The sequence below is a fragment of the Molossus molossus genome, unplaced genomic scaffold, assembly GCF_014108415.1.
Source record: "Molossus molossus isolate mMolMol1 unplaced genomic scaffold, mMolMol1.p scaffold_m16_p_21, whole genome shotgun sequence".
Taxonomy (NCBI): domain Eukaryota; kingdom Metazoa; phylum Chordata; class Mammalia; order Chiroptera; family Molossidae; genus Molossus; species Molossus molossus.
In genome coordinates this window covers 4,011,619-4,024,161 of record NW_023425357.1, presented here as the reverse complement: position 1 = coordinate 4,024,161, position 12,543 = coordinate 4,011,619, and the positions used below count along the sequence as shown (strand labels likewise).

At 51.8% G+C, this 12,543-nt stretch overlaps 1 protein-coding gene across 1 annotated transcript; it reads left to right on the top strand.

Annotated features, from left to right (window-relative positions):
• The first annotated feature begins 1,561 nt into the window (after positions 1-1,561).
• CACNG6 (calcium voltage-gated channel auxiliary subunit gamma 6) lies at positions 1,562-12,271 on the top strand. The gene is made up of 4 exons (XM_036273825.1): positions 1,562-1,955; positions 5,611-5,685; positions 8,156-8,293; positions 11,582-12,271. The coding sequence occupies exons 1-4, from the start codon at positions 1,625-1,627 to the stop codon at positions 11,818-11,820; spliced, it is 783 nt and encodes a 260-aa protein (XP_036129718.1). The 5' UTR covers positions 1,562-1,624; the 3' UTR covers positions 11,821-12,271.
• Positions 12,272-12,543: the final 272 nt, after the last annotated feature.

The following is a 12,543-nucleotide window of genomic DNA, read 5'->3' as shown; positions in this document are numbered from 1 at the left end:
GGCTGTCCCGTCCCTGCCCCTAGAGGAGCAAATCTGCATGGGAAGCCCTCGGGGTGCTCGGGTAATAAACTCGGTGAAGAGGACTATGGCTTTGGTTCCCCTGCTCCCATCAACAAGCCTCTGCCTGGGCCTGGCCATTCTACCTCCTGGGGAGCTCCCAGCACCAAATCTGTCCTTCCACCTTCAAGACCCAGGGATCTGGGCCCCAGCCCTCCTCCCTCGGACCCAGCGCTCCAGGCCCCAGCCCCTCTTCCCTCGGGCCAGCTGGGCCTGTTCGGGAGCAAACTCCCGGCTCCCTGCCACCTGGGAGATGGGACCCTCAGCTCCCACGCTTGCCCCTTAAGGAAATAAATGTCCCTTCAGGCCCCAGCCGGGTCTGGGACTCGGCCCCTAGTCCCTCCCCCGCCCCTTGTCTCCTTAAAATACCCGGGATCCCTATGGCAACAGGCGCCCGGCGACAGGTGCGGGTGTTATTTACGGGTCGGGCCCGAAATAGCCGGGAGGGTGGAGTGGGCGGCTGGGGGCGAGGCCGCGGCGAGCGCAGCGCAGGTCCGGCGGCCGGGCGGGCGGCGGTGCGGAGCCCACGGTTCGGAGGATCGCGGAGCTGGGGCCGGCGCGGCGCCCAGGCAGGAGGGCGAGAGGGGTCCCAGCCCAGGAGCCGGGGGTGGGAGGCCTGTGGGAGGCGCTCGGCCTGGAGCTGAGCCTGGAGTTGTCCCGGCCCAGCAGGCCCTGGGAGCCCGGGGGAGGGGGAGCCCAGTGATCCCGAGGGGACACAGAGTCCCTTCCGGGTCCCAGCTGTCCTTTAAACCGTGGGGAATCTCTGTCCCCATTTCCTGAGCCGCAGTTCGGGGCACAGCCCCTCTATCTGAGCCTCAGTGGGAGCTCTGGGGGAGCTCTGAGCCCCTTCTCTGGACTCCGCTGTGTCCCTCACCGGTCCCCATCTCAGCCCCAGTGCAGAGCTCCGATCGAGTCTCTTCTCTGAATTCCAGCAGGTCCCCAGCCCCCCCTTTTCTGAACCCCGGCCAAGACTCCGCTTTCCCTTCTGTGAATGTTGGGGGGCGGTGGTCCTGCCGCCTCTCTGAGACCCAGAAGGCCATCTGATCTCCCTCTTAGACCCCAGAGGGGACCCAAGTCCTTCCTTCCCCGACTCTGAGCCCAAAAGAAGCCAGGAGGTGCCTTCTTCGGATCACAGAGGAGCTCAGCTTCCTCTCCTGGGTACCCCGAACTCTGCGCCTCGTGGGAGCCCGGAGCAGCCCCTGAGAGCTTCAAGTGGCACTCAGTTCTGCTTTGGGGCCCTCAGGCCCCCTCCTTGGCATTTTGATTTTCCTCTGGGTCCCATCGTCTTTGCTGTTTCTGTGGAAACTCAGGCCCATTCTGAACCTCCACGGGTTCCCCAGCGGGGTGTAGGGGGTCTTGTTTTTTTTCCGCTTCTGGGACCCAGAGGCACCCTCGGCTCCCCCATTTGAGGTTCCAGGGAGATTCTGGGATTCCTTATTTTGTAGTCCAGTGGAAACAGCCCCTCACCCCCTTCAAGACCCCAGGCGCGCCCCCATCCCCGCCCCGCCCCCAGCCCTCCCAGCTCAGTCTCCTCAGCACCGGCACCGGAGCCCATCCAGCCGCCGGGATGATGATGTGGTCCAACTTCTTGATGCAAGAGGAGGACCGGAGGCGGGGGGCGGCCGCCCGGCGAGGTGACGGGCAGCGCCAGCCCGGGCTGTCGCCGGAGCAGGAGGGCAAGGTCAAGCTGGTGCTGCTGCTGACCGCGGTGGGCGCCACGCTGGCCGTGCTGGCCGTGGGCACCGAGTTCTGGGTGGAGCTCAACACCTTCAAGGCCAACGGTAGCGCCGTGTGTGACGCCGCCTACCTGGGACTGTGGAAGATGTGCGTCAAGCGACTGTGGCAGCAGGATGTGCCCGCCGGCAGGGAGACGTGCGGCCCCGCCCAGCTGCCCGGAGGTGAGGCCGCCCCCAGGGCTCGGACCCCAGGCCGCGGGAGAACCCGGGTGGGAGAAAACTGCCCCAGAAACAGCCTGTGCCCAGAGAGAGCCGGAGCCCCAGGGAGGGAGCGTGCCCTGTGCTCCCAACCGCCTTTGCTCCAGGCACCAACCTTGCTGAGACGGGAAGTCTGCACCCCGAGACTAGCTTGTTCCCCAGTCCATCCTGTACCCCTAGACCAGCCTGTGCCCTCAAACCAGCCTTAACCTTAGACCAGCCAGTATCCCAGACCAGCCTTAACTCAGACTAGCCTGTACCCCTAGACCAGCCTGTGCCATCAGACCAGGCTGTACCTCAGACAAGCCTGTACCCCCAGGCCAGCAGGTACCCCTAGACCAGCCTGTACTCTTAGCCCAGCCTGTACCCCTACACCAGCCTTAACCTCAGGCCAGCTATACCCCCAGACCTGCCTGTTCCCTGTACCCCTAGACCAACCAACCTGTGCCCCAGACTATCCTATGACCTTTTGAGCTCCTATACCCCAGTACAGCCTATGATCCCAGACATGTGTGTCCCCAGACCAGCCTGTCTCCCCATACATGGCCTCGGCCCCGACACCCAGCCTGTGACTCCAGACACAGCTGGTGCCCTCAGACAGCCTGCGTCCCCCCAAAACACCCACACCTCCTGAGACAGCCTGTGCCCCATGCATGTGCCCACATACAGCCTGTGCCCCTCGAGAGAGACTGGGTTCCTGGTGTCAGCTTGCTCTTCCCACTCCTGAGACAGCTTGTACCCCATCCTGTGGGCCCTGGGAGACAGACAGCCTTGACCCCCACCCCAAGTAGAATCCATGCCTGTTCCTTCCTACTGGTTCCCCGAAATGAGCTCTCACAAACACCTCCCAACACCCCAGGGCAGCCGCTTCCAGAGAAATGTTCTTCATTTCCCATCCCTCGCACCTCTAAATACCCAGATTACACACTGCATCCTTCTCATTTTCTCTTACAGACACCCCCACACCTCACTTTCCCACAATGTGGTTCTTCACCCCTAACTATGTCAGGGAGCATTCCCCTACCACCCACGCTTCCTGATGGTACACCATGCCCTTTGTGTATACCAGGGAGCCAGCCTGCCCATCTTGGGTCCCGGATCTCATGCCTCCTCTACTGATGAAACTATGTGACACCCCTCAGGGCCCATTTAGGACATTCCGTGCTTGGTCACCCACATGGGTCTCCCACACTCTACTGTCCCAAGGTTGTCCTATCACCTCTGTACCCCTCAAAGATCTTCTGCCCCTCTGGGCTCCAGAGGGGCCTTCCCTCCTTTGTCACTTCTCCAGATGTGGACTCTTACCTCCAAGGGGTTCCAAATAGGATGAGCTGAGCCCTTGGTAGCAAAGCGTTATGTCAAGAACTCTTGTTGCCAGAGGTACCCACCCACTCAGTGTCCAGATTAAACACTTCACTCCGGCAGTCAGGCTACAACTCGCCTCTAAGATCCTCGAGCGCAGAAAGTTCCTAAACTTTTGTGAAATGGGATGCCCCGGTAATATAAATATTGGACGCTTATGCAGTGCCCGGCTCTGTTCTAGGTACTTCACATGCATTAACTCGCTAATCCACAGAGCAGCCCTGTGAGTAGTTGTTATCACCCCCATTCTACAGAAGAGAAAAGTGAGGAGGGGAGACCTAAAGCAGTTCCTTGGATACATGCAGGCTTGTCCATGGGGTTTGAACCCTGCTCATCTCTGTTCTTAGCAACGACATTGTATTGCATCTCACTAGTCCACAAAGATGTCCCAAAGGTTCTCGCTGTCCTGGAGGGGATTTCCCACCCCACCACACTGCATACGATGAGGTCCCTCACATCTCTCTCTTTTTACAAATTTTTCACTTATTGATTGATTTTAGAGAGAGGGGAAGGGAGACAGAGTGGGGTAGAGAGAGAAACATCGATTTGTTGTTCCACTTATTCATGCATTCATTGGTTGATTCTTGTAGGTGCCCTGACCAGGGATCACACCCTGACCTTGGTGTATATTCTTACATATGGTTTTTGTCTGTATGTATCCCCAGAATTTAAATAGCTGGTTATAGGGTATAAACATACTTGATTTGCTAGTCTGTCAGAGTCTGTCTTCTTTTTTTTTTTATCCTCACCCGAGGATATTTTTCCATTTTTTGTACAGATAGAGTGGGAGGGAGAGAGAGGAAGGGAGAGAGAGAGAGAAACATTGATGTGAAGGGACACATCGAGTGGCTGCCACCCGCACGACCAACCAGGGCCGTGGACAAACTGCAACCGAAGTACATGCCCTTAGCGGGAACCGAACCCGGGTCTCTCCGGCCCGCAGGCCGACGCTCTAACCGCTGAGCCAAACTGGCCAGGGCAGAGTCTGTCTTCTAAAAAGACTAGCACAGGCGTTCCTCGAAGATACGAGTTCTGTTCCAGACCACCGCAATCAAGCCAGTCACACAAATGCACTGGTTTCCCACTCACCGAAGAGTTATGTTTATACTATAGTGCATTTAGTGTGCAATAGCATTAGGTCTAAAAAACCCTCTATTGCTAAAAAATGCTAATCATCCTCCAAGCCTTTAGTGAGTCATAATTTAAAAAAATGTATTGTTTTGCTGGTGGAGGGAGGGTCTCACCTCAATGTTGATGAAAATGCAGAATCTTCTAAGTGTCATAAAACAAAGCATGCCTGGACCAGTTTACCCTCTCAGCTTGTTCCCTCTGAGCCTTCCAACGCCTGGTATTAGCCTCTTAATATTTGCCAATCTAATGGCTCTTAAGTGGCATCTCCTTGCTGATTTGAGTGGCATTTCTGCGATCCCTGGTGAGGGGCAGCCTCTCTTCACAGACTTGTGAAACATCCAGGCTCCCTCTTCCATGACTTGTCTATTCATATCCTTTGCCCATTTTCAACAGGGTTACCTTTGTTTTCTTGCCAACCTGCAGGAGTCCTTTGTGTATCCTAGACCAGAATCCATTCTGAAATCATTTCTTCTGTTGCCTGGATCTTGAGGTCCTTTGTTGAATAAAGCGAGTGTCTGTTTCAAACCCCACTCGACTCTCAGCCAACCCATATGATGGAGCCAAGAAAGACTATTATCTCATTTAATAGAGGAAGAGTCAGAGGGCCCAGAGGGGTCAATAGCCCACTCAAAGCCCCAGATCTGGATCTCAAAGCTCCTCATTGGAATCCCCGCTCCTGGATAAGCTGTGTGGCAGCAGGTGGCTTTTACTGAGCATCCTTTTTTCTCTTCTGTCTGCCAGAGATGCTCGTGTCATTTTTTTGTTGTTGTTCATCTTCATCAGAGGATATTTTTTTCCATGGATTTTTAGAGAGAGTGGAAGAGAAGGAAAGAGAGAAAGAGAGAGAAACATAGATATGAGAGACACACATTGATTGGTTGCCTCCCACATGTGCCCCAACTGGAGCCTGGGATTGAACCTGCAACCCAGGTACGTGCTGGTGACCGGAAATCAAACCCGTGAACCTTCCGTGCTCAGGCTGACATCTAACCACTGAGCCACACTGGCCAGGGCTCATGTCATATTTTTAGATTACTGTGAGCTCTGTTTAATGTCCACTTCTGAACTTATACTAGGGGCCTCCATGCCATCACCTCCCTAATTTCTCTCTCTCCTGCTCCCACAGAAGCCAACTGCACCTATTTTAAATTCTTCACCACGGGGGAGAATGCACACATCTTCCAGAGAACTACAAAGAAAGGTAGGAACTTTTCACCCTGCAGTGAGGTGGTGGTGGGGATATGCTGACCATGTTAGAGTTCTTTTTTTTTTTTTTTCCAATCTTCACCCAAGGATATTTTTCCATTGATTTTTTCCAGATAGACATATAGAGAGGGAGGGAGGGAGGGAGAAACATCGATGTGAGAGAGACACATCGAATGGTTGCCTCCCACACGACCAGGGCCAGGGATCAAACCTGCAACCCAGGTACGTGCCCTTGACTGGGAATCAAACCCACAACCCTTTGGTCCACAGGCCGATGCTCTAATTGCTGAGCCAAACTGGTCAGGGTGAGGGTTTTTTTTTTTTTTTTTAAATGTTTTTACTGATTTCAAAGAGAGGAAGGGAGAGAGATAAAGAAATATTCATCGGCTGCCTCCTGGATGCCCCCTACTGGGGATCAAGCCCACAACCTGGGCGTGTGCCCTGACCAGGATGACGCCCAACCAACTGAGTCACACTGGATGGGCTAGAGTTCCTGATAGACTTGTCCTCTTTTCTGCTTTGGCTCAGGAAGGGCTCAGCTCCTATGTCCTGGGGAGGCCCACCTTTGGGGTGTGGTGACAGTAGGGTCATGGTTCTCCAGAGTCCTGTGCCCGACAGTCCTACCCCAGCTCTGCCTTTGCCACGTGCTGTGCAACTTTGGGCAAGTGACAGCCCCTCTTTGCGGATAGCACTTCAGCATCTCACCAATGCACCTCTACCTACCACATGCTGAGTTCAGCATGGTGCTGGAGGTTCCTTTCATGAGGCCTCCATCCTTGCCACACCCTGCAGGCAGGGGCTTTATCTTCACCTTCCAGGTGAGAAAAGGGATGTTCAGAAGTAGTTACATGTATTTTTCCCAGGAAGTGGAGAGACAGAGTCAGGACTCAAACCTCAGTAATTCTGACTCCAAAGCAGCGTTCTCCTGCAGAACCTTCTGTGAACATGGAAACGTGCAGTGTCTGTGCTGGCCGATGTGGTAGACACTGGTCCCAGGTGGTTGCTGAGCATCTGGAGAGCGGCAGCTGTGACCGAGAAACTGAGTTTTAGATCTTACTTAACTTCAATCCATTTAAAATGAAAAGGCCACATGTGGCTAATGGCTACCACACTGGACAAGTTAGTACTTAAGACTTGACCTTTTCTTTCGTTTTTTTTTTTTTGCATTTATCTTTAGACAGAGTGGGAGGGAGAGAGGGGGAAAGAGAGAGAGAGAAACATCAATGTGAGAGAGACACATCGAGTGGTTGCCACCCACACAACCCCAACAGGGGCCTGGGACAAACTGCAACCAAGGTACATGCCCTTAGCGGGAACCGAACCCAGGACTCTCCAGTCCTCAGGCTGATGCTCTAACCGCTGAACCAAACCAGCCAGGGCAAGACTTGACCTTTTCTATTCTAACCATAGTCTCTTAATCACCCTGGCACTTCAAAAGCCCCACCCGCAAGAGAATTGTGATCATGTCATGAATCTTTTGCTGTTGTTGTTGTTCATTCTCACTCGAGGATATTTTTTTCCATTGATTTTCTTTGAGCGAGTGGGAAGGTAGGGAGGGAGGGAGAGAGAGAAAAAAAACAATATTGATCTCATATCGGATTGGTTGCCTCCCCCACATACCCCCACTGGGGTGGGGTTTGAACCTGCAACCCAGGTATGTGCCCTTGACCAGGAATCAAACCCTTTGCTGTGCAGGCCTATGCTCTAACCACTGAGCAACAGTGGCCAGGGCCACGTCATGAATTCATGAATCTCATCTGATGTAGTCAGGACATATAGCGTGCTGTCTGGCCCACAGTAGGTCCTTGTCTGGCCCACAGTAGGTCCTTGATAAACACCGATTCCTTACTCTCTTTACTTTTTCTCTCGCCTTGATGTTCAGTGAGTTTGGACATGTTACTAGGCTCCTCTGGGATGATAAAATATCAGTGCACACATATGGAACAACTGCTGGGTGCCACGTGTTGCACTGGACCCTTCACACCTGTGATTTCTAGTCTTCGAAACAGCCTGATCCAACGGGGAATTTGATTTTCTAGAGGTTCAGAGAGGTTCCATGACTTAACCAGAATCTTCCAGCTAGGAAGTGGCCAGGGGGAATTCGGACTTGGACCATTCCACGGTCACATACCTCCTCCGTTGTCACCCACACACCCACTGCCTCAGTTTCCTCACCTGTACACAGACGGTAACCAGATCATAAGTAATCAGTGGTGGCTCCCATCTCCTTCTAGTTCTGGCTCTGTCTCCTCTTTGCTGTGTGACTTCAGGCAAATAACTGGTCCTGTCTGAGTCTTAGTTCCCACAACAGTATAAGTAAACAGTATAAGTATTGGCCTGGGTCATCTTCTATTTGAAAAGTCTCTTGGCCTGAATCTCCCCTCTTCCTGGTTCTGGATCCCTCTCAGGGAGTTCTCCCCACTCCTCCATCCCGTGGTCTCCACTTCTTCCCCTTCCCTCTGCAGAGATGAATCTGGCAGCTGCGGTGATAGCAGTGCTCGGTCTGACCGTCTTGGCCCTGGGTTGCCTGTGCATCATCATGGTGCTCAGCAAGGGCGCAGAGTTCCTGGTCCGAGTTGGAGCTGTCTGCTTTGGCCTCTCAGGTGAGGGTTGAGAGCCTGGAGACTGAGGACACAGCATGCTGGGAGGTGGGATCCCCAAGCACTGTTGCATGCTGGGAGGTGAGATCTCTAAGCCCTGTTGAATACTTCGAGGCATGGTCTACAAGAACTGTTGCATGCTGGTAGGTAGGGTCTCCAAGCACTGTTGCATGATGGGAGGTGGGATCTCTAAGGACAGTTGCATGCTGGGTTATGTGAGCTCCCGGCATAGTTGCATACTGGGAGGTAGGATGTCCAAGAACTGTTGAAGGTTGGGAGTTAAGGTCCCCAAGCACTGTTGCATGCTGGGAGGTTGAGGACATCTCCAAACACTGTTGCATGCTGGGAGGCACAGGGCTAATAGTAGGTTCAAATATGAGAGTTCTAAGCCCTGTTGTTGGCTGGGAACTGGAGAGTCTTGAAAAATGCTCTTTTAGATTTGGACCTGGAGGGGTCTGCATCCTTGGAGTTGAGGGTCCAAAAAAAAAAAAAATACTGCATCTTGTGAAATGTATCAAATGTTTTCTGATGTGGATAGAAAGGTCATTAATTATTTAAGTATTTGTTTGTTAGGACTGCCAACACAAAGCACCACAGACTGGGTGGCTTAGACAACAGAAATGTATTTTCTCACAGTCCTAGAGGCTGGAAGTTCAAGTTCAAGGGGGCAGCAGGGCTGGGTCCTCCTGAAGCCTCTCTCCTTGGCTTGTAGATGACCCTTTTCTCCTTGGGTCCTCACACAGTCATTCCTCTGTGTGTGTCTGTGTCCCAGTCTCTGCTAAGGGCAGCAGCCATATTGGATTAGAGCCCACTCTAATGACCTCATTTTAATTTGTTTCTTTAAAGACCGTATCTTCAAATACAGGATGCAAGTCAGCCCACAATACATTAACCTGATTATTGTTCATCTCTCCTTCTGGATTGATGTACCAGGAGGACAGGGCCTTTGTTAGTCTCATGTATATATTTCATAATGAGAGCTCAATTAAGATCTGTTGAATGAATGAAAGATGCATGAACTAACAAAGAAGTGTAGGAGATTGGACAGTGTCTCTTCCTTGTCCAGATGTTTTTCCATCTCCAATGCCCTAATGCTGAGCTGTGTGGGGCCATAAAGGGCTCAAGAGAGGACACTGAACCATGGTACACAGACTCCAGGCTGTATTCTTCAGGCCCCTGATTAAAAACCATGCGAAAGCCCAGCCAATGTGACTCAGTTGGTTAAGCATCATTTCATGCACCAAGAGGTCACAGGTTCAATTCCCAGGCAGGACACTAGCCCAGGTTGTGAGCTCGATCTCCAGTAGGGGACATGAAGGAGGCAGCTGATCAATGTTTCTCTCTCATCAATGTTTCTACCTCTCTCCCCTCTCCCTCTAAAAATCAATAATAACATGTTTTTTAAAAAATCATGGTAGAACCTGGAGGAACTGGAGGGCAAAGAGGAAGAAGGGTCAGGAACTGAGTTTAGAGCCAGGTTCCAGGATCTGAGAGGAGAGGCAGTTAGGATTCACGCCCATGATGACCATTAGATGGTCCTACATGATCTGACCCCTGCCCACCTCTGTCTGCACTTTGCCCACCACTTTCCTCCTCCACACTCTCTTTGCTCTGGTCACACGAACCTTTTCTCTTTTCCTCAACGCACTATACTCCATCCTACCACAGGTCTTCACGCCAGCCGTTCCTTCTGCTTGGAATAGCTGTCGCTTGCTTTTGTGCGTGGCTGGCTTCTTGTCATCCTTCATTCTGGTCTCAACTGAAATGGCTTTTCCTGATGGCACTATTTAAAGTCCTTGCCCCACCCCTGGATGTCACTCCCCTTCCCATCACTGACTGTTTTTATCTCCTTCCCAGAGTGCATCACTCCCTGAAATTATGTCTCCTCGTGTGTTTACTTTGGAGGTTGTGACCTGGCAGCCGGCAGGCCAGCGATGGCCCGTACTGCGCTTTCCTTGGCAGGCAGCGCAAAGATTTTTCTAAGCCAGTATTTAAAGGTGGGGTGAATTCCCATGAAAGTCATAATCATGTACAAATTCTAGCCCTGGCCGGGTAGGTCAGTTGGTTAGAGCGTCATCCCGATACATCAAGATTGCGGGTTCAATCCTTGGTCAGGGCACATACAAGGATCAACCAATGAATGCATAACTAAGTGGAACAATAAATCAATCTCTCTCTCTCTCTCTCTCTCTCTCTCATCAATAAATTTAAAAATTAAAATTCTCTCTCGAAAAATCAGAAAGTCTGGCAAATTAAGTCCCCATTTCTGAAGGGCTGCAGTCGGCAGAAGCTGGGTTGCGGTCACTCTGTCACTGTTCCCGTCACACCTGCCTGCTTCATTATTTATATTTTCTCATTGTCTCCTGTAGGCATCGTTTACCATCTGTCTCTTCCAAGTAGAGTATAAGCTCCATGATGTCAGGGTCTTTGTCTGTCTTGTTCCTTAATCTTTTATTTTATTTAATTTATTTTTAATTGATTTTAGAGAGAGAGAAAGGGAGAGGGAGAGAGAGATAGAAATATCGATGAGAGAGAACATCGACTGGCCGCCTCCTGCATGCCCTGCATTGGGGATTGGGCCCACAACCTGGGCATGTGCCCTGACTGGGAATCGAACCAGTGACCTCTTGGTGCATGGGTCGACACTCAACCACTGAGCCACACCGGCCGGGCTCTTTTTTCTTTTTCTTAAATCAAATTGCATTCTTTTTTTTTTTTTAAAGGTTGGCTTTGATTTTTTTTAAAATATGTTTTTATTTATTTTTTTAGAGAGAGAGGGAGAGATAGAAACATCAGTGTGAGAGAGAAACATTGATCAGCTGCTTCCTGCACCCTCCCACCGGGGATCGAGCCCACAACCTGGGCATGTCCTCTGACTGGGAATTGAACCAGTGACCTCTGGGTGCATGGCACGATGCTCAACCAACTGAGCCACCTAGCCAGGGCCAGCTCTGTAATTTTTGAATCTTCCCCAGCTGAAACTCTGTCCCCATTAAACACCAACGCCCACTCCCCTCCCCCACCCCGGGCACCCACCATTCTACTTTCTGCCTCTAACAATTATTGTTCCTTCTTTCTCTCCAGCTTCCAAATGTGCATCTGCTATGTAATAGGTGTTTAGTAAATAGTTGTTGGATAAATGAATAAATGGATGGATGAGAGAGTGCCTGCGGGGGGTTCCCCCAGGTTTCTTGTTAGAGAAGCATGTGATAGGGTGCATTGGAGGAGATACTGAGATCCGAGTCGGGAGTTTCTGGGGGCCTGAGCATCATGTCACTCCTCTCCCCACAGGTCTGCTGCTCCTGGTCAGCCTGGAGGTGTTCCGGCATTCCGTGCGAGCCCTGATACAAAGAGTCAGCCCAGAGCCTCCCCCGGCCCCGGCCCTCACCTACGAATACTCCTGGTCTCTGGGCTGCTGTGTGGGCGCCAGCCTGGTCCTGCTGCTGGTGGGCATCTGCTTTCTCCTGCTCACCCTGCCGCCCTGGCCCTGGGGCTCACTCTGTCCCAAGCAGGGGCCCAGGGCCACCTAGAGCCACCATGTTGCTTTCTCTAAGCTCCTTCCAAACCCTTCTTCTTTATCCCCTGCCCCCTCAAAATTTTTTGCCCCACATCCTGGAGAAGCTGTTCTCCTTGCTCTGGGGCCTACATTGCTCGCACACCTGTCTCTCATGCCCTCATCTTTCCCTTTGTAAATATGTTTTCCTCAGTGGCTGAATTTGGGTCACTTGGGGGTGGGGTGGGAGAGGCTTTTTGCAAACGAGGGTCCCCAGGGAAGGTTGGTGGGACCTGATGGGGTAACTAGGGATGGGGGGATGAGGTCAGGGTGTGTTGGGAGAGAATTGGACCTATTCATTTCTGAGATCTGGCTGTATTCACTTGTGGGAAAGCCTTCTTCGGACTAATCTGAAATTTGGAGACATAGAGAAACAGGAGGGGGAAATGTCTGGGTCTGATCTCACTGTGGTCTGATTTGGGATTAAAGGTTTGGAAATGTAACAGCCTTGAATTGGAGTCTGTTTGTGATGTGATCGTGCCTTCTGGGGTAGAGAACAGTGATCCTTCTGCTCCCAGAAACACACTATATGTTACTTATCAGCCCTGAAGCCACATATGCATGGGCTTATGGAGAATGATGGAAAATTCTAAAATTTAGAACACAAACATTGTTATGGGTTGAATGTGTTCTTTCCGAAAGTGTATGTTGGCGTTCTCAGTGCCTAGACCTTGGAATGTGACCTCACTTGTTTGTTTTT